This window comes from Sorex fumeus, unplaced genomic scaffold (genome assembly GCF_029834395.1).
Source record: "Sorex fumeus unplaced genomic scaffold, SorFum_2.1 ptg000041l, whole genome shotgun sequence".
In the NCBI taxonomy this organism is placed as follows: Eukaryota; Metazoa; Chordata; class Mammalia; order Eulipotyphla; family Soricidae; genus Sorex; species Sorex fumeus.
In genome coordinates this window covers 4,722,949-4,743,426 of record NW_026606098.1, presented here as the reverse complement: position 1 = coordinate 4,743,426, position 20,478 = coordinate 4,722,949, and the positions used below count along the sequence as shown (strand labels likewise).

General features: G+C 61.1%; 1 protein-coding gene across 1 annotated transcript in view; it reads left to right on the top strand.

Moving 5' to 3' along the window:
• C2CD2 (C2 calcium dependent domain containing 2) overlaps positions 1-15,433 on the top strand; it is a 34,079-nt gene extending 18,646 nt beyond the window's left edge. The window contains 11 exon segments of the mRNA XM_056119222.1: positions 1,104-1,226; positions 1,831-1,954; positions 2,793-2,901; positions 5,198-5,262; positions 6,622-6,737; positions 7,439-7,613; positions 7,971-8,084; positions 8,331-8,458; positions 9,918-10,079; positions 10,081-10,243; positions 14,888-15,433. Of these exon segments, the coding sequence (XP_055975197.1) occupies positions 1,104-1,226; positions 1,831-1,954; positions 2,793-2,901; positions 5,198-5,262; positions 6,622-6,737; positions 7,439-7,613; positions 7,971-8,084; positions 8,331-8,458; positions 9,918-10,079; positions 10,081-10,243; positions 14,888-15,105 (1,497 nt within the window). The 3' untranslated portion in view covers positions 15,106-15,433.
• The last annotated feature ends 5,045 nt before the right edge of the window (positions 15,434-20,478 follow it).

Here is a 20,478-nt window from a genome sequence, read left to right as displayed (position 1 = left end):
AGGCAAACGCCCTCCCCGCTGTGCTATCGCTCCAGCCCTATTACTGGTTTTTATTTTGAGCTCATACCCAGCTGCGCTTAGGCTGCTTCTGGTTCTGTGCCCAGAAGTGACCTGTGGTGGTGTTTGGGCACCGTATATGGTCTGCCACGTTCCGCGTAAGCACCATGAACCCCCGACTGGCTGCAGCTCCTCTGCTTAGTTTTGGGGAGACGGCTTGGGTCTACCCTCAGTGGTGCTTTGAGGGCTCTTCTTGGTTTTATATTCAGAAGTTACTCATGGAGTCCAGTAGGGAGGGCACTTGCCTCCCACGTGGTTGACCCAGGTTTGATCCCCAGCATCCCATAGGGTCCCGTCCCCCATCCCCATTGGGATTAACCTCTGAGCATCACTGCTTGTGACCCCAAAACTAAAAAAAGAAAAAAAGAAAAAAGAAAGAAAAAAACAGAAGTGACCCCTGGCTGTGCTGAGACTGTATGAATGGGGGTCAGACCGGAGCGGGTGCCTGACCCCCAAACTGTCTTTCCGAGCAACATCAGGGGTCTTGCCCTGAACCAGCCCCGGCTCTGGCCTTCATGTCTTCATTCTCTTTCTCTCTCTCTTTTTTTTTTCTTGTGTTTTCATGAACTTCAGTATTTTAAATTTTTTAAAATGTCTAGTGTTTGGTGCTAGAGAGATAGCACAGCAGGTAGGGCGTTTGCCTTGCACGCTGCCAACCCAGGTTCAATTCCCAGCATCCCAGATGGTCCCCCGAGCGCCACCAGGAGTAATTCCTGAGTGCAGAGCCAGGAGTCAGCCCAGAGCACATCGAGATAAAGCCCTTTCCCCCATCACCCCAACACCAATGTGTGTGTGTGTGTGTGTGTGTGTGTGTGTATGCGTGTGTGAGTGTGTCTCCCTCCGGTGTCACGTGATAAAGAAAAACATGTATCTGGTGTTTAGGAGAGCAGTGTGGGGGAGGGGGGTGCTGGCCTGCTGGCGATCTGATGCTCTGCCACCTTAAGCAGCAGGACCACGTGACAGTTTCACCACACCCCTCCCTGGCCCTGGGGTCTGCAGTGGACTCTCAGTACATGCGACCTTCTGCCCCTTGTGTTCTCCTGCAGGCAGGTGCCAGCCACACCGAGGCCGTGTCCACACAGCTCAGGGACCTTCTGAGGCAGCTGGTCAGTGCCGCCTCCCCATCCCTGGTTCTGAGCGCCAAGCCCGTGGACGCCAGGGAAGTCCAGGTATGCCTGCCCACTGGGCCTGCCTCCGCCTGCCCCCCCTGCCCTGCCCCCACCTGTCCTGCCCTCGCTGCCCCCCCCTTTGTGAATAGCCCCAGGGTGAGGGATGGGTGGAACTTGAAAGGGCCAGGAACCCAGATCCGGGCTGGATGGGGGCAGTGCTGCCCAGCAGCCATCTTGAGCTCCCCCTTTGGGGTACAGCAACCTGGGGAACTGGTCAGCAGGAGGGTGTCCCAGAGTCCCTCCCCCCCAAATGCCCACGCCCCTCCTCTTGGAGGTTCAAGACTGTGGCAACGCACATATCCCTGAACCCCGAGGAGGGGCCCTGAGCACAGAGACAGGAGGGGCTTGAGCACAGACAGGAGGGGCCCCCAGCACAGAGACAGTAGTGAGCCCCGAGCACAGAGACAGGAGCGAGACCCGAGCACAGAGCCGGGAGTGAACCCCGAGTGCAGAGCTGGTAGTGAGCCCCGAGCGCAGAGCCGGTAGTGAGCCCCGAGCACTGCCTGGGGAGGCCCCACAGCAGAATGACAGAGACTCCCAGGCAGGGCGAGGCGAGGGTGTTGGGTAGGGTGCCCCCTCGAGCCGCTGTCTCCCCGCCCTGCAGAGTCGGCGGCCACCCCCACCTTCCGCGTCGCAGGAGTCCTGCCCGCCCAAGCCGCCCCGCGCCCACGAGCTCAAACTGCAGGTGAAGAACATCTGCGCCTCGTTGCTGTCCGCGCCTGCGCCAGGTGGGGCCCAGCCCAGCTTGCAGTCCCCGACGAGACTGCAGGAATTTGAGGGGGGGGGGGTACCCGCAGCAACCCTGCTCACGGTCTCCCGCTTCTGACCAGCCTCTGCCTGGGATGGGAGCACAGCGGCAGTGCCCAGGTCTCGGGGGGAGGGGGGGGCGGGGAGGTCCGAGGAGCAGCTCAGAGTGAGCTGCCGGGCGGCCCCCTCTTGTACCCACTTCTCCCCTCGAGGGCCCCTGGTGGCCCAGCAGCTGTGGCTCTGGGCTGTGAGCACTGGGCTGTGAGCAGTGAGGGCCGGGTCTGCAGGAAGCACACAGGTGCCCCCTGCCCATGTCTGCCGGTGGGTCCCCCAGTCTGAGTGTCCCACACGCAGTGACCCCGAGCACGGGTGGCAGAGCCCGGGAAAGGCCTTCAGACCAAGACGGGGATGTGGGTAGGACTCAGAGCCCTCCCCAATGCTCAGCAGCCAGCCAGAGCCATGGCGGGGCGTGTGTGTGTGTGTGTGTGTGTGTGTGTGTGTGTGTGTGTGGAGGGGCATGGTCTTGAAGCTGTGACAAAGCCCCTGAAGGGTGCTGGTGCCTGTGTCAGGGCAGGGGGAGGCACAGGTGCAGGAACAGCTGGAGGAGCAAGTGCCCGGGCATAGCAGGGGGTACACCTTAGCCCTAGAGGAGGAGGGGGAGACCGTGGGGAGGGGGAATGACCTGGGGGTGGGGATGTAATGGGGGGAGGGGCGAAACCCGGAGGAAAGGGAGAGACCCAGGGGCCTGGGGGAGACCCCAGGAGAATGTGAGGTTCCAGCACCCAGGTCCCCAGGCCCACCCCTGTCCTTTGCTTCCAGGCAGCCCCAGCCCTCGCTGCATCCTGCAGCTCGACGACCCGTCCCAGAAGTTCTCCAGCACCCTCGCCGCCAACAGCAGAGGCCTCACCTGGGAAGAAGAACTCACCTTGTGGGTACAGGGGTCCCACCGTCATGGGCAGGGGTGCACCATGACCTCGCCCATTAGGGACCACCTGCGGGGAGGCCCCTACCTGAGCTCAGTGGGATCCCTGCCTGGTGTGTGGCATGGGGACCGGGTCCTCTCTGCCACCTCCCTGTCCCTGAGCCTGCGTGCCAGGGAAGCCACCGCTGCGGGCAGAGCAGCAGGGCATGGGGGGCAGTGCCCCTGTCTGCCTGAGAGTGGGCCAAGGGGAGTCTTGGGGGGCATGGATGAGGAGGTGACACGGTGACAGCAGACCAGAGACGCTCACGGCTCACACCTGGTGGGACGACTGGTCTCAGGGAAACCTGCTGGGGACGGGGGGCAGAGGAGCGAATAATGTTCCATGTACAGACCCTGGGAGGTGCTCCAGAGACTGAGTCCCTGGTCCTGACGTCAAACATCTTAATTAGAGCAAGATCTCTGAGTGCTTCTTTAGGGGACAGATCAGGGCCAGGGAGACAGGTAGCACAAGAGCTAAGGTGCCTGCCTTACATGTGACCACTACTGCTTCATCCTGACACCCCGTACAGTCCCCTGAGAAACCGGGAAGTGATCCCTGAGCACTGAGTCAGGACTTAGCCCCGAGCATTGCCAGGCGTGGCCCAAAGCTCTTCCCCAAAGGAAGATGAATCACTCTAGGTCATACATTCCAGACACAGGCCTTCTTAAATGAGATAAGGGTGCCCACTGTTTTGTCATACACGTGGTGGTTCAGGGGGCTGGAGCGATAGCACAGTGGGGTGGGCACTTGCCTTGCACGCAACTGACCTGGGTTCGATCCCTGGCATCCCATAGGGTCCCTGAGCACTGCCAGGAGTAATTCCTGAGTGCAGAATCAGGAGTAACCCCTGAGCATCGCTGGGTGTGACCCAAAGAGCAAAACAAACAAGTGGTAGCCAGTGCAACTCCATATGAAAAAGAAAGGATGGGAAAGTAGGACTCGTCATGGCCTGGAGGTCTTAGAAGCTTAGAGAGAATCAGAGAGTTACAGTAATGATGGAAATAAGGAATAGAGAAGCCAATCAAATTAAGTGAGGAGACAAGTTTCAGAATTCAGTTGTTTCCTGGTACTTAAATAAGAAGACAACGGAATGGAAGAAAGTGCTCGGGGCGGGGACGGGGACGGGGGTAGGAAGAGCTTTGTGAGCAAAGTAATGACAGCAGATGGGCACTTCTTAGGAAACTGGCACCAGTTCTGAATTCAAGACTCGCAGGTGAGAAGTGTAGAGAAACTTGTGATGAGACGTCAGAGATGATGCAGTGCGTGAGCTTAAGCTAGAGGTTGTTTCCCGCCTCACGGATGGGGCGAGGGAGAGAGGAAAGGCTGCCGAGCTGCTGTGTGTCGGGACCCCATTCTGGGAGAGAAATCTCTCTTACCCTATCACTGCCCTATCGTGGTATCCGTGCAGTGATAGGCCCCGAGATATTTGGCAGGTCTTATGCCAAACAGTTTTTGCAAAAAGGGTATGGCCACTGAGTGACACTTTAAAAAGAAATTTTTGTGTGCCACTATTATTGAAAACAAAACAAAAATCACAATTGTGAACTATGACCTCGGGGCTGCTTGCTTAGGCACCAGCTACAGAAGCCCCTGCCCCCCAGCCTCACCCCCAGCCATCTAGGATGCTACCAGGTGCCCCTTAGAAAGAGAGGGCAGGGCTGGAGTAATAGCGCAGCGGGTAGGGCATTTGCCTTGCATGCAACCCTGGTTCCATCCTCAGCATTCCATATGGTCCCCTGAGCACCACCAGGCGTAATTCCTGAGTGCAGAGCCAGGATTAATTCCTGAGCATTGCTGGGTGTGACCTAAAAGCCAAAAAAAAAAAAAAAAAAAAAAAGAAGAAGAAGAAGAAGAGTCTCGCTACTGGCACAGAGACATGCATGTCTCTTAGTGGACACAGCTTGTAACAGAGATAGAGCTCAGCTCACTGGCGTTTCGCTTTTTTTTTTACATCACTATAAGCTGCCCTCCTTAATCCAGGAACTACTCACCAGGGGAAGTTCATTTCACTAGTGAAACAGCAAAATCCAGTGTTTCTGTCTGCACAGCCCCATGCCAAGTTCTCAGTGACCTCACATGGCTTGAGGCCATGGGAGTTGATTCACGAACACAACATCTTTTCAGCATCTCCCAGAAAGTTCTGTTGAGTAGTTTCTGGGAGACACGGCTGAAGAGATGTGCAGGGCAGGTGTCGGCAGGTGTGGAGTTTGGGGTTATAAATCTGCTTCCTTAGCCCTGGTGATTTGTGTTTATTTCCCATAGTGAGTTGAACGCCAAGTCGAAGGAGTTGCACCTCCAGATTTCAGAGGATGGGAGATCCTCAGAAGGTGGGTGTCCGGTGGGGGGCAGGTACCTGGGTCAGCCGGGGAGGTGGGTGGGCAGGGTCAGGCCCTGATGAGTGCCCTCACCCTCATCCTTCCTGGATCTTCGCTACCGAGTATTGAGGTGAAAGTCCACCCCCTTATTTACAAAGCCGAACATTCTGGGAAAGTTTATTTAACTGGTGCTCTGGATAGTTTGCTTTAAAAACAAATAACCTACAGCTCTTCCAACAATTCTGGACTTGAAGAAGCTGTCCTCAACCCTCTCCCCACAGTCAGCCTATTTTTAAAGGGAAATCAGCCGTGGTAAATCCATTAACAAAATTGGCCCTCATCACTGTTACGTCACACTGGGGGTATGAGGCCCATTCCTGCTTGGTGCCCCCGGCCCCATCACCGGGACCTGCTGCCCCCCTGCTCTGCCCTGTCGCCTGGTCAGCCCCGCGTCCCTGGCATCCAGCCGGCTTTTTCTTGTCAGCGACCGAGGGTCTAGGTCCAAGGAAGCGGCAGTTTGGCCGGAAGCTGCATGGGGACCATGGGGACGTGCGCGTGTGTGACGGCAGCTGAGGGCTTCGATTTTTAAACCCCCTGAGTCCTGATCCGTCAGGACGGGGCCCTTGCGCGTCTCTCCAGCACTGAGGCCAGCGGGCTTACAAGAAGGCCAGTGTCTGGCTAAGCAGAGTAGGGAGTCTGAGTCTGGGTTCCAGGGGTTGTAGGCTGGGCTGGGAGAAGCAGAAGCTCCAGGAGAGATACTGGTGTCCCAGAGAGAGACGCTCCAGGTACCAGCGCCCAGCATTGTGGGGCCAGTGTGCCAGCCTTCCTTAATTCCTGTGTCCTCGCCTGCGCTCTTACCCGCCCACTGTCCCCCAGGCTGGCGCTGGCCACACCCAGCACACAGACACACCACACAGAATGTGCACACGTACAACACAGACACATAGCACATGGTAAGCAAGCACACAACCCAGATGCAGGCACACAAAACTGCAGATAGCATGCGTGTGTGAACATAACACCCCAGCACGTGCAGACTGCAGCACGCATGCAGGCACTGAACACGTGTGCACTTGACACACGCCTGTTACATGCACACAACATAGTATACAGTACGTGCCCCCAGGACACCCCCGCAGGCTCTCCCACACACTGGTCTTCCTGATGGGGGGTGGGCGAGTGTTCCCAGGATGAGGCTTCTCCCTTCGGGCACAGTCCCCGCTGTCCTCCGGGCCACCCACCCTGCCCCCACCTCCCAGCTCCCCCTCTGTCTCCTGGCGCTGTTTGTTCACCGATTCGACATTGCCGAGGAATGGGGCAGGTCCAGTTTTCCACGCGTGGGCCGGTACAGTCCTGTGTCCTGTCTTGCAGCACTGTTGGTGGCCACCACCGTCCCCCTGGACTTATTCAAGAAACAGCCTTCAGGGCCCCAGAGCTTCCCACTGACCTCCCTGGATGGTGCCGTGCTGGGTTCCGTCTCCGCGGAGGTAGGCCATGTCCACCAGCTGGGGGAGGAGGGATGTGTCCTCCCTTGCGTCCCTCGGGGTGACCCTGGCGGCCGCAGAGGGCTCCCCGCAGAGGGCTCCCTGCTGAGCGCGGTTGGGCCTGGTTCCGGGTGGCCTCAGCCCTGGGAAGCATTTCCCGGGCCCTTCCCATGGGATAGGCCCAGCCCTGGGCTGCCCGCAAGCGTTCCCGCGCGAGCTGGGACAGGGGAACGGGCAGTGGGTGTCCACTCACCTGATGACAGAGATGGACAGTCAGGGCTAGCGCAAAGGAGGGGGCAGGGCTTGCTGGGGTGGGCGGAGCAGAGGTGGGTAGAGCTGTGGGTGGGCAGTGCAGGGTGGGGACGGGGCCTGGAGGGCAGGGGATGGGCGGAGCCTGTGGGCAGGTGTGGGGTTCCGGTGGGCAGGGGGCGGGATCCTAGTGGGCAGGGAGGGGCCCTGGTGGGTGGGGGGGCGGGGGCTTTGTGGGCAGGGTGGGGGCGGGGGGATGGGCAGAGTAGGGGCGGGCCGGTGGGCATGGTGGGGGCAGGGCTTGGTGGACGGGGGAGGGGCCCTTGAGGACAGGGGGCGGGGCTTGGTGGGCAGGGTGGGGGCGGGGCTTGGTGGGCAGGGTGGAGTGGTCGGGCAGGGCCTGACGTGGCCTGGGTGGACTTGTCCAGGGAACTCAGCCCCTGACTTCTCCGCAGTTTTCTTATGTAGAACCCGGCGAGGCCAAAACCTGGACCTTCCCCGTGCCGGTCCCGGCCACTACGGTGGAGAAGGACCGCATGGTGATGCCCTGCGGCACCGTGGTCACCACAGTCACCGCCGTGAAGACCAAGCCTCGCTTTGAAACCGGCCGTGCGTCCCCGCCCAGCTCGGGTGAGATGTGTGCCAGGCTGCCGGGGATTCGCCAAGCCCCCCAGCCTGAGCAGCTGAACTCGGCTAGCAGACAGCGTCTGTCTCCTGCCCCCTGCCCCTGTGCCCACAGATGAGCCCAGGGTGCCAGAGTCCCAGGGGCCGGACCATAGGGAGCTGGGGGAGGTCACGCCCAGCGCTGTCCAGGTCTCAGGGCTGTCAGGGCTAGGGCAGGGCTCTCTCCGACCACCTGAAATTAAAACCCTTAAAATCAGTAAAAGTCAGCTTCCAGCCAGACCTGGTCCATTTCAAGGAGGGGTGACAGGGACCGGGGCTCTGAGGCGGGAGGGCCAGGCTCACCACCCTCCCTCTGTCCCCCAGCCTCGCCCCTGAGGACACCCGTCAGGGTCAGGGTGATCGAGAAGGACATCTCCGTGCAGGCCGTGGCAGGCCCCCGTGCACCGGTCAGCAAGACGCTGTCCTCCTCAGACACAGGTGCGAAGCTTCCTGACCCCAGCCCTGCCCCAGTGTGGGGGTCTGAGTGCTTTAAGCATGCCCCCTGCGCTGTGGCCCATCTTCAGGGTCACCGCAGCAGTGGTGACGGCTGTGGGGCTCAGTGGGAGGAGCCTGGGACGTGCCTCAGACCCCAGCCTCCTGTCCCCTGGTACCGCCCCTTGCCAAGGCCTTAGGGGTCCCTGGGGTCCGGAAGCTGCTGACTCTCCCCTCCCCCCTACCCCCCAGAGCTGCTGGCACTGAGTGGCTCAGACCCTGTGGCAGAAGCGGCCATCCGGCAGCTCAGCGAGGCCTCTCGGCTGAAGCTCAGGTCCCCACACAAGAAAAGTACCATCATCATCTCGGGGGTCTCCAAGGTACGGTTGTGCCCCTCCCAGCAGCAGCGCCCCCCTCCCCGGACTGGCCCGAGCATCCGGAGAGTTCCCATAAGCCTGGGCTCAGGCTGGTCCCTCCCACGCGGGGCAGAAGCTACTCCTCACTCCCTGGCTGGGGCACCCTCTTTCCTCCTAGCCCCCGGAGGTGCACCCAGGCAGGAGACGGGGGGTGGGGCCGGGTGAGGAGGAGACAGGGGGTGGCAGGGGAAGGTGAAAGGTGGGTTTGTGCTTGTGGGGCCCCCGAAAGGTAGGCTGGGGGTGTCCAGAGATCATGCCGCGAACCCGCCCCTCCCCTCCACTGCTGGAATTAGCCCAGAATGATCATGGGAAGTCCCAGGACCCAGCTGGGCAGGAAGTGGCGCTTCCCTGGGTGCACTTACTGTGTCCAGCAGCCCAGGGCACTGACGGGATAGGGCAGGAATGAGTTTCCTTAGGTTTTGGGGATGTGCAGAAGCTACACGGGGCCTCCCTGAACCCCCTCCCAACCCTCTGCCATTCTCCCAGGGTTGTGTGTATCCTAGCATTCCCCACTCCAGCCGTGCGGACACAAACACACCACACACACATACACACACATACACACACACACACACCACATGCACACACCACACACGCTCTTTCTCTCTCCCTCTCACCCTCTCCCTCTCTCTCTCCCTCTCTCCTCTCTCCTTCTCTCCCTCCCTCTCTCCCTCTCTCCCTCTATCTCTCCCTCTCTCTCCCTCTCTCACTTTCCCTCTCTTTCCCTCTCTCCTTCTCTCCCTCCCTCTCTCCAACTCCCTCCCTCCCTCTCTCTCTCCATTTTCTTCTATCTCTCCCTCTCCCTCTATCTCTCCCCCTCCCTCTCTCCCTCCCTCCCTCTCTCTCTCCCTCTCCCTCTCTCCCTCTATCTCTCTCTCTCTCCCTCTCCCCCTCTCCCTCTATCTCTCCCTCTCCCTTTCTCTCCCTCTCTCTTCCCCTCTCCCTCCCTCCTCTCTGTCTCTGTCTCTGTCTCTGTCTCTGTCTCTCTCTCTCTCTCTCTCCCACTCTCTGTCTCCTTCCCCTTCTCCCTCTCTCTCCCTCTCCCATCATAGCTCCTGCCACCAGCTCCCTCTGCTCCCGCTTGAGTCCCCAGCTGGGAAAGCACTCATGTCCCTTGCCAGGTGCCCCCTCGGTCCCGCTGGGTGGGTGTGGGCCTCGGGGGACAGGAAACTTCTGTTGCCCTCAGAGCAGATGTGAAGAGTACACAGAGGCTCGGCTGCCCCCTGTCCCATGCCCGCATGCTGTCCCCGCACCCGGGGCGTGCCCACTCCCTGCCCATCTCCCCTGCCCACGGCCAGACCAGGTGGGGCGGAGGGGCCAAACGCTGCTCCCGCTCCCCCCGGCAGCCTGCCGGCATCGCCCACCCTGACTGCTGCCAGGCCTTGCCCTGCAGGACCCCCCCTCACTGTCCACTCTCCCCCAGACCTCTCTATCTCAGGACAGCGAGGCCACCCTCATGCTGGAGTATGCCGCGTCCATGGACGGCGCCCGCCAGGAGTCCGGCCCGGTCCTCCCGGGGGCCACCACCACCCAGGACTCACCTGAGGGAGCCACCCTGGTCCCAGCCCCGCCGTCACCCGCCATCTGAACCCTCTGAGGCCACCATTACCGAGCTCGACTCCCGGCACCCCGAGAAGGACCTTCCAGCAGCAGCGTGGGATGGCCGGGCCCCCCTGGATTCCGAGAGGGACCGGATCTCTGAGAGCTCTCTGAGTGTCTCCGAGCCAGACGCCCCCAAGAAGCATAAAGGTACCACCCAACCCTTACAGCACTGGGCTCCTGGGCCTTCAGCCATGGGTGCCTGTCCATGGCAGAACCTTCCAGAACACAGTGGGCAGCCCCCAGGAGCCCCTGCAGAGCGTCTCTTTGGGGGAGGCATCACGGTTTGACCCCTAGTGACCCCCAGCCCTCACCTCACGGCCCTCCTGGCTGAACATCACTCTGGTGGGCCCCGAGCCCCCAGCACTGCTGGGAGACCCCAAACAACGAAGGCCACTGCAGGGACCTAGCGCAGGGACACAGCGTCAGGGACACGGGGGTCGCTCAAACCATGCTCCAGGCTGTGGGCAGGGGCTCCCCAGGAGCCACCCACACCCCACGGTGCAGGCTACTGGCGCGGGCTCTCAGACCCTGCCCCCGAGCGTATGGACGGTAGGGCCCTGGGCGGGGGGGGGGGGGGGGGGGAGGGCAGGGCTGCTCAGAGGCCACTGCCCAGCCACTTGGCTCTGGCCGCGACCAGGCTCCAGCGGGGACTCTGGCACCCAGTGACACTGGCTGGCTGGCACCATCAGGCTTCCCGGCCACAACTGACCCAGAACTGATCCGGGTCGGGAGAGCAGCAGGCGTGGTCCCATGGCCAGCCTCAAAACCCCCGTAATGTCTGCGCCTTCCCCCCCCCCCCAAGCCGTGTCTCATCCGTCTTGTCTCTTGTCTCCCCCTTGGAGGGCTGAGGAGGAGGCTCAGAGGCCAGACTGCAAATTAGAGAAGACAGAAGGGAGGAGGCCGGGGGTTGGCCCACCCCTGAGGGGTGTGCCCTGGCCCGCCCTGGCTGGGGGAGTGTCTGACTGAGCCCAGTGTTTGGGGGGGGCACTGCCCTGCCCCCTCCCAGTGCTCCTCCCCGGGGCCCCCCAGCTCCTGCAGTGGCAGGATCCTGCAGGCTGTCCCTGCTTGAGGCCTCCTGGAGCCTCTGCCCTGCCTGCGTAGGGCCAGTGTGGTTCCACTACTCCCAGCCCAGCAGGATGGGATGTGGGGGAGAGTGGCCGCCACACTTAAGGGGAGGGAGGGACAGTCCAGGAGGAAAGGCACTGCATTTGAATGTGGCCAACCCAGCCTCAATCCCCGGCACTGCTGAAGGCCCCTGAGCCTTCCAGGACTGATCCCTGAGCACAAAGCCAGGAGTCAGCCTTCAGCACAGAGCCGGAAGTCATCCCTGAGCACAGAGCCGGGAGTGAACCCTGAGCACAGAGCCAGGAATGAGCCCTGAGCACAGAGCCATGAGTCAGCCCTGAGCATAGAGCCGGGAGTGAGCCCTGAGCACAGTGCCAGGAATGAGCCCTGAGCACAAAGCCGGGAGTCTGCCCTGAGCACAGAGCCAGGAGTCCGCCCTGAGCACAGAGCCAGGAATGAGCCCTGAGCACAGAGCCAGGAGTCAGCCCTGAGCACAGAGCCAGGAGTCTGCCCTGAGCACAGGGCCGGGAGTCTGCCCTGAGCACAGGGCTGGGAGTCAGCCCTGAGCACAGCCAGCCATGGCCTTGAACAGAAGCAGAGTCAGAGCCGTCAGTGTCTTGTGGGAGCAGGGGGTGCCCGGCCCTGTGGCTCTGCCGTGTGGCGAGGTTCTGGCCGTGCTGAGTGCCCGGCTAGGGTCAGCCTCAGAAGGGGCTTGATGAACACAAGGCCCCGGGAGGGAGACGCCAAGCCCCGAGAACCCTGCTGGGGACACGTCAGAACAAAGACCCTCTGTCTGCTGCCACCCGAGGAAGCATGGGATGGGCGAGGCATGGGGAAGGGCAGCCTGTGGGCGCACTGTATGGCAATGTGTGGGTGTGCCCGTGTGATGCACACATGCGGTCACGTGCTGGCCTCTGTGCCTGTGTGTTGCGTGTGAATGCATGTGGATGCTGTGCACACACATGTGTGCTGCGTGTGGCCGTCCTGGTCCAAGCTCTCACCAGCCTCCTTCTTACCTGTCTCCGCTCTCTGCCTCCCTCCTCCGGCACTCGCTTCCTTTACTAAGAGGATCGCTATGCCAACCAGAATTAACTGCCTGCACAGTAAGTTATTTTTGTCTTCTATGTCTCACAAACCCTAATGCTGCCTTCCGCTCGGAGATGCACGGTACCCCTCAGCAGGGAGCCAGGTGCTTTTCTCCCGCGTCCTACTGAGTCACCTTCCCGGCTCCCCAGGTGCCCTAGCTGGGGTTGGCCACCCCCCTCCCCCCAGCACCCGCCTTCCTGTCTCCCTGAGCGTCTGGGTGGGCTGAGCCACCATCTGAGGAGGCTGCCTGAGTATGGCTCTCTCTCTCTTTCCCTCTCTCTCTCCCTCTCCCTCTTTCTCCCTCCCTCTCTCTCCCTTTCCCTCCCCCCTCTCCCTCTCCCTCTCTCCCTTTCTCTCTCCCTCTCTCTCTTTCCATCTTTCTCTCCCTCTCTCTCCTTCTCTCTCTCCCTCTCTCCCTCTTTCCGTCTTTCCCTCCATCTTCCTCTCTCCCTCTCTCCCTTTCTACCTCTCCCTCTCTCTCCCTCTCTCTCCCTCTCCCCCTTTTTCTCTCCCCCTCTCTCTCTCTTTCTTTCTCTCTTTCCCTCTTTTCTCCCTCTCTCTCCCTCTCTCCCTCTTTCCGTCTTTCCCTCCATCTTCCTCTCTCCCTCTCTCTCCCTTTCTACCTCTCCCTCTCTCTCCCTCTCCCCCTTTTTCTCTCCCCCTCTCTCTCTCTTCCTTTCTCTCTTTCCCTCTTTTCTCCCTCTCTCTCTCTCTCTCCCTCTCTCACACTCTCCCTCTCTCCCCCACAGGGCTGCTGGCACCTGCGGGGCCGGTGATGGCAGGAATGAGTTCAGCACGCTTGCAGCTTTCTGTCTGTCTTCGCATCCCTCTCTATCTGCTCATTCTTCCTGCTGCTCTTCCAGCCTTGCTGGAACCCAGAGCGAGTCTCTTCCCTCCCTGCTCCCATCTCAGTGCCTGGTGGTCTCAGAGCATTGGCCGGTCTCCTGGGACTGGCTGCAGGCGCCCTCAGAGCATGCTGCTCTGAGCATGTCAGCCCAGATAGACTCGGTCTCACCGGAGGCCCAGGAATGGCTGAGAAATGAGGGCTGTGTGGGCCGGGATGGCTGGGCTGTCCCTCTGGGCCCAGACCCTGGGCTGACCATGCCGCTGGGACTTGGACAGCCCCTCCTGCCAGGCCCTGGAGGAAGGCGGGGGTGGACTGCAGTCACGTCCACCCCACACCCTGACCACGTCCCAGGGGCTCACAGAGGGACTGTTTCCCCCCGCTGGAGACCGGGAAGGCCAGTTCCGAGCTGGGACATGACTGGGCTTCATGGGGGCCCCTGATACACAGAGGCCTTCATCCTCTGCCCTGGCCTCTGCCCCTTGCACCTGGCGTCCACCCATACACGTGTCCATTTCCCCTGCACCAGCTCCAGGCCTGACCCCTTGCCCACTGGTAAGACCCTCTCTGAGGTCACATTCTGTGCCACTGGGGGATCAGACTATGACCTAGGTGTCGGGAGGGACCTCACGGCCCCTCCATGACCCTGCCCCCACTCGGACCTGGTGCCTGGGCTCGCGGGGGGGGGCTAGCGGCTGCCCCCTCCCTGCCATGAACGCTGGGCTGGGGGGACACTGGGGCCACTGGCCAGGTCAACCTCTTGGATTCTCCGCTTCTCCCACGTCCGCTGCTGAGTGGGGGTGCCTTGGCCACCAGGCTTTTCGGGGTCGGTGGGGCTGGCCTGCAGCAGGGGGTTGGGAAGGATGTGTGTGGCCGCAGAGATGGGGGTCAGGGCAGGAACAGCAGAGACAGGCCCTCGGCCTCCTATTCCTTCCCCGTGGGGACCCCAGCACCCCGCAGACAGCGTCCTCCTGAGTGCTTGTCTGGGTCCAGCAGGCCACCGCTGTCCCTCCCTACTGGGCACTGCCCCCTGGCCCACCTGGACCCGTAGCTTGATTTCTGGGCTTCCTGCAGGGCCCTGGTGCGGAAGGGCGCGCGTGTGTGTGGGGGGGGGGGGGGTGTTACCATCCTGGGGTGGTCAGGCAGTCTGGCCACACCTGGGCCACGTCAGCTGTGAAGTGCAGAACAATGCCCAGTGTCCACTGCCTTTCCCCTCTGCCGTCCACGGGTGGGTGAAGCTCCTGCAGCAGGTGCATCCCCGAGGGCTCCCTGTCGCCTCCCCCAGGGGGCTGGCCTGGCCCGAATCCACGGGGTGGCAGTTGCTGGGTGCAACCTTTGCCCCCCCCCGGCCCTGCCTGTGATGGGGTGGTCAGGCCGAGAAGAGCTTCCCCCTGGGATGGACACTCGTGGGCTCGGCTTGTCTGTGTGCCATGGCTGCCATGGTTCTCAGTCTGTTGTGTTCACCCCCAGGACCAGCCCCTCTAAGGAGGTCGGCCCGCTGCCATTTGGACAGCTCGGAGGTCAGCTGAGACAGGGCTGGCAGGATGACCCAGTGTAGCGCACTGGCCTTGCCTGCTGCCAACCCCGACCCATCCCAGCACCGCCGAGCATTCCCCCCCCCCAGCCCCGTCCTGAGCACAGAGCCAGGAGTCATCCCTGAGCACTGCTGGGAGTGGCCCCAAGCATAGAGAGCTGTCACAGGCTGGTCCAGGCCCTGTCCCTCTGTCCATCTGTCTCTCGGCCCCGGGCTACCCTTCTCTTCCCCCTGTGGCCCTGACCCATGCTTGTCCTTGCAGGAGGAATCTTCCGGAAAAGCGCCAAGCTGTTATTCCGCCGGCGGCACGCACACCGGGAGCCAGGTATGAGCCAGTCCCACCACGACCTGGCGTCCCTGCAGCCCGAGGGCACTCGCAGGCGGGGGGCCACCCTGGGCCGCCTCCTCAACAGGAAGCTTCTGTCCCGGCACAAGAGCAAGAGCACCGTGAACGGAGGCTCGGCAGAGCCCTGCGCCTAGCGCCCACCCCGCACCCCTCATACCCGTTCCCGTGGGCAGTGGCTCCTGCAGTGCCCACGGCCACCGAGTTTCACAGGAGAGTCCGCCTGAACTGGAGAACATTCTAGCGAGGGTCGGGGACCAGTGGCCGGGCGGCGACTTGGCCTCGAGGGATATTGTCGTTGGGGGTCCACGCTGGGCCCTCATGAAGAGGCGGCTTCCTCTCTGCCATCACTGTGAGCCACATACTGTGCTGGGGCGTCCTCTTCTGGGGTGGGGGCCGGGTGCCCCACGGACGCCCCAAGCCTTTGACACTGCAGCAGCTTCTGCACACACCACGCAGCACTTTGCTGGGGCCCCTCCCCAGGATCCTACGCCTCTCGGCGGCGGCGTGGGCCCTTGGGACCCCCACAGGGCAGCCTGTGCCCCGCTGGGCTTCCCCGGCCCCCAGGGAGCTGCCTTGGAGATAGGGAGGCCAGGCGGGAGGACGTGATGGAAGACATCTGTCTTGTTCCCCCCCCCCCCCCCGCACCCCTGCTCGGAGCTACAGTGAATGAGACCTATCCCATCTGGGGATTCGGGGGTCCAGGGGACAGTGAGAAAGGGGTTCTCAGTGCACACTACGACTACGACCGCGGGGGACAGTGTTCACTTGGAATGGGCTGGCAGTCACTGAGGGTCTTCAGAGCTGGTGTGGACCCTGGACTGTGGTTGCAGATGTGAGACCCGATGACTCCCCGCCCAGCTGCCACCTCACTCTCCTGGTTGACCCTTGAGCAGATAATTCAGGGGCCCGGAGCCACTGTGAGCAAGAACATTTGTAAAACCTGAGTAGCAAAGTTTCTTTCTGGGCGGGGTGCAGCTCAGTGGTAGTTTTTCCTTTGCATGCATGGAGCCCTGGGTTTGATCCCCAGCACCCCTCCGCCCATCCCCCAAACCACATTTAAAGGCACATTCAAAACCTCTTAGGTGTCCTGGGAGTGCCCCAGTGATTCTGAAAATGACTCTAACCCCTCACCCCCATACATACAGTTCTAAGAAATTATTTCCCTATTTTAATCATGGAAAACCAGCGCCTGGGCTTCCGAGCTAGAGCCCAAGGCTGTCCCGGCCGCTCACAGGTGAGGGGACACCCAGCCCTGGAGTGTCGGGGACACAGAGAGACTTGGCTGACTTGTGGGAAAGTTTCAGCTTCAGGGGCTCCCCGATCCTGCTGACCCCTGGGCAGCCCGTCCTCGTGAGACGCTATCTGCCAGGGCTCTGCTCTCCCTCCTGGAGGCACCGGAATCCCCATGTCCTGGCAGTGAAGCGGTGAGACGGGCTTTGGGTGCACAGGGAGCACCTGCCTCAGGCCCAGGGTGCTGGTGCGGGAAGACCCACGTGCCTGACGGTCAGCATCCCCGAGGTCAGCCCTCTGTTCAGACCCTTCGCCCCTGGCCCAGCCCCGCCACTCTCTTGCCGAGGGCCTTCCCATTCCTTGGGAGCGCCACTGTGTGTGGCGGGGGGTTGACACCAGGCCTCTAGGGAGGGATGAGATGCAGTTCTCAGTGTGTGTGTGTGTGTGTGTGTGTGCGCGCGCGCGCGCGCGCGTGCAACGCACACAAGTATGTGTGTGAGCGTGCATGCACCCGACTGTGCGTGTGTATTTTCAAGTAGCAATAAGCATGTAGGATCTCACTATGATGGTGAAAACCTGCCGTGAAGAACACGGCTTAGACCGAGCACTTTAGATCTAGTCTCAAGGTGAAGTTCTAAACTAGCCCCGTCCCTGCCCGTGAACACCAACCTCAACAGGCCCCCAGGATGCCCGGCTGCCAGCCAATCCCAGAGCAGCTCTGCTGGCGCCTCCCCAGGGCCGCCCTGGAGACCTCAGAATGCTCACGCTGAGAGGGAGCCATATGCTGGCAGCTCCCGGCCAGGCCCGAGGGGCATGGGTCTCCGGTTGGAAGTGCAAAGCTTCCGCTGCCAGGCGGGCCCGGGGGTGCCAGTTCCTCTCCACAGCTCCCCTGCCCGCCCCCACGCAATCACCAAAGCTCCGGCTCAGGGACGCGGCGCCTACGAACCCGCAAACTCAGGTTCCTGCCCTGCCAGGCATCAAGGAGGCCTCAGAAAGCCAGGCCGTCGGTGCAGGGGCTGCGGGCAGGGTGGGCATTGCGGGACCGACACTGATTGTATTCGCCTTCCTGCCCAGCCGGTCCCCGCGGGGGCCTCTGCGGCAGGGCTGCATGGAATAAAGGTGCCCGTGAACACCAGAGGCTGGGCTGCTTCGTTTCTGCTGCCGACTCGGGCATCGTGAGACCCCTCTGCCGCCTTGCTGTCTTGGGCTCCTGTGCCGCAGGGCTGTTCGAGAAAGCTCACTTCTCAGGCGGAGGAGGTAGGGGGAGTGTGCCAGCCAGGCACCAAGTGGCTTGGGTGCCCCCTTAGTGGGGCAGCACCAGGGGACCCAGCCCTGGTACCATCCCTGTGCCCCACCTGGCCTTGGGAGGGTGGCAGCAGAAGCCACAGACTCCGGGGGGTGGGTCCACAGCCTGCAGGGCTTGGGCATGGACCACGCTTGTCTAGTGGATAGAGGACGCGGTGGGTGGGCAGTGATGGGTCTGCACGCATTGTCTGCCCCACACCTGCACATGGGGATACCGGGCCCATCTCCTGCATCACTGCTGGGCACAGAGGGACAGGCAGCTGGGTCACCCGGAGCCCAGTCTGCTTTGCACTGCAGGAATGTTCTAGTAGATCAAGTCTAAGCCCCCGGCCATGATGCGTGGCCTTGTTGGCAGGGTGAGCTGGGCTTAACATGCTGGGCACTGCTGGGCATGAGAGCCAGGAGGGGGTAGAGAGGACAGCCTCCCCTGCACTGACCCCTACTCAGTGCTCCCTGCTACAGGTAAAGGTAAAGGTAAAGACCAAAGTGAAGGAGGCGCTGGGCAAGACCGCAGGCAGGGGCTGGCTTTGCACATGGCTGACCGGGTTTGATCCCCAGCATCCTGGAGGGTCCTCTGAGCCCTGCCACGAGGGAACCCTCCGTGAGCACAGTCAGTAGTCAGCCTTGAGCACCTATGGATGTGGGAGAGAAAGAGAGAGGGAGAGAGAGGAAAAGAGGGAGAGGGGGAGAGGAGAGGGAAAGAGAAGGAGAGAAGGAAAGGGAGAGAGGAGAGGGAGAGGAAAAGGAGAGAAAGGGAGAGAGGGAGGGAGGGAGAGAGGGAGGGAGAGGGAGAGTGAGAAACTGGGGAGGGGGGTGTCCCATTCTATTACACAGACTCACAGACTCCACCTGGCTCATGCCTGAAGGGCCTAGCCCCACACACAGCTGACAAAGTGCTTTTATAGGTGGGCACAGGTCACACGTTTCTAGGGAAACGTTTTTCACTGAACATACACAATGGTTGCCAACGTAAGGTAAAGGTAAAGGTAAAGGCCCTCCCGTTGATCGTCGATTTGCTCGAGTGGGCCCAGTAACGTCTCTGTTGGAGACTTTGTTGTTACTGTGTCTGGCATATCGAATACTCTCGGTAGCTTGCCGGGCTCTCCGAGAGGGGCGGAGGAATCGAACTCGGGTCGGCCATGTTGGCCGCTTGTAAGGCGAACGCCCTACCGCTGTGCTATCGCTCCAGCGTGGCTCTGATATACTCAATCACTGCTACCAGCAGAGGTTAGATGACTCATATGAAGTTCCGTGTGGACATTTCCGAATTATCTTCCGTGACCCGGGGCCTGGTCCTGACCCTGGGGCAGGGTCTTTGCCTTGCATGAGGCTAACCGGGGTTCGAATCCCAAGGTACCTAAGCCTGCCAGGAGCGATCCCTGAGCACAGAGCCAGGAGTCAGCCCTGGGCACAGTCGGGTGTGGGCCCCTGAAGAAACCGTTTCTAGGATCTCAGGTCTGTTCTGAGAGCAGCCCCAGCCGCTGGGGCTGTTTGCACATCAGGACGTGTAGGGGAAAATGGTGTCTGTTGGCCTCCTGCCCAGCTTCCAGCTCTACCAGCGACCTATTAGTTCTTTGGGTTAAAAAAAAAAAAAAACACAAACCCAAAACCCCTATTTGTGTCACATGAGACAGTGCTCAGAGAACAGCTCATCCTGGGCTGAGGCGATAGCACAGTGGGGAGGGCATTTGCCTTGCACGTGACTGACCCGGTTCGATTCCCAGCATCCCACATGGTTCCTGAACACCACCAGGAGTAATTCCTAAGTGCAAAGCCAGGAGTAACCCCTGTGCAACTGCTGGGTGTGACTCAAAAGGCAAAAAAAAAAAAAAAAAAGAACAGCTCATCCTGGTGCCCAGAGCTCACGCTGCACATCCCACCTGTCCCCCAAGCCCACCAGCAGGATTCCTGAGTTCAGAGCCAGGAGTGAGCTCTGAGCATTGCTGGGCATGACACAAAACCAAAGCAAACAGGTCCCTGAATCCTTTTTGGTTAGGAGTGAGAAGCGAAGCGGGGGGGGGGGGGGGGGGGGGGGGGGAGGCGGGGGGGAGGGAGAATTATGAGGAGTCTCCCTTTCCCTTCACCCGCTAGCCAGTAACCAGGGTGTTGTCTGTGTGAAGGACACCCTCACAGCTGCGGGTCCTCCCGCTGCAGAAACTCCCCAGCCCATGGAAACTGGCTGTAGACTCCGTTCCTTCGCGAGGGAGAACTCTGGAGTCAGGGTAACGCTCCACTAACCCCAGCCGAACCTCTTCAGGTTGGGTGAATTGGAAGAAGTGGCACTCAGCAGTGAGCAGGACGCCTGCACAGATTTGTCTGCTGCTTCTGCATGTTGGGTGTGTGTGTGTGGGGGGGGGGGGGCAGTGAGGGAGGGGGCTGTTCTCAACCACTCTGCCCTGGATACCTATTAACCCCAGTCTTAACAGAAGCTTGTACCCCAACACTGGGCTGTGAAACATTCTCAGTCTCACTTTTGCCAAGTTGGGTACTTCTAAGCCAGTGTGGGGGTGCCTGGGAGGTGGGGTGCACTGCGGCAAACGCCAGGGCAGAGAGAGGGCGTGTGTGGAGCACCCCTCAGGTGCTGCCGCTCACCCAAGTGGCCAAAGGGAGGAGGCACCAGTTGAAAGTCCACCAGCAAGGGAGACACAGGTGGCATCCAAAGTCACAAAAACCATCTCTGACACAGAAATTGTCGTGTGAGTCGTGTGTGTGCATGTGTGTGGCGTGTGGTCACACTCCCCGAAGTGCTCAGAAACCCTCAGTCGGTGCCAAGGTCTGGCGCTGGGGAGGGAGCCCGTCCCGATCAGCCCAGGTGTCTCTACCCGTCCCCTGTCTGCTTCCTGCGCGGTGACTCCAAGTCTGCTCAGAAAGGCCGGCTTCACTGCCCGGCCCGGACCTGAGTCTTGTGGACTCAGGTGGCTCCGAAGAGCGGTTGTGGTCATTCCCTGTGTTCTGTCCGACTTCACTGGGCG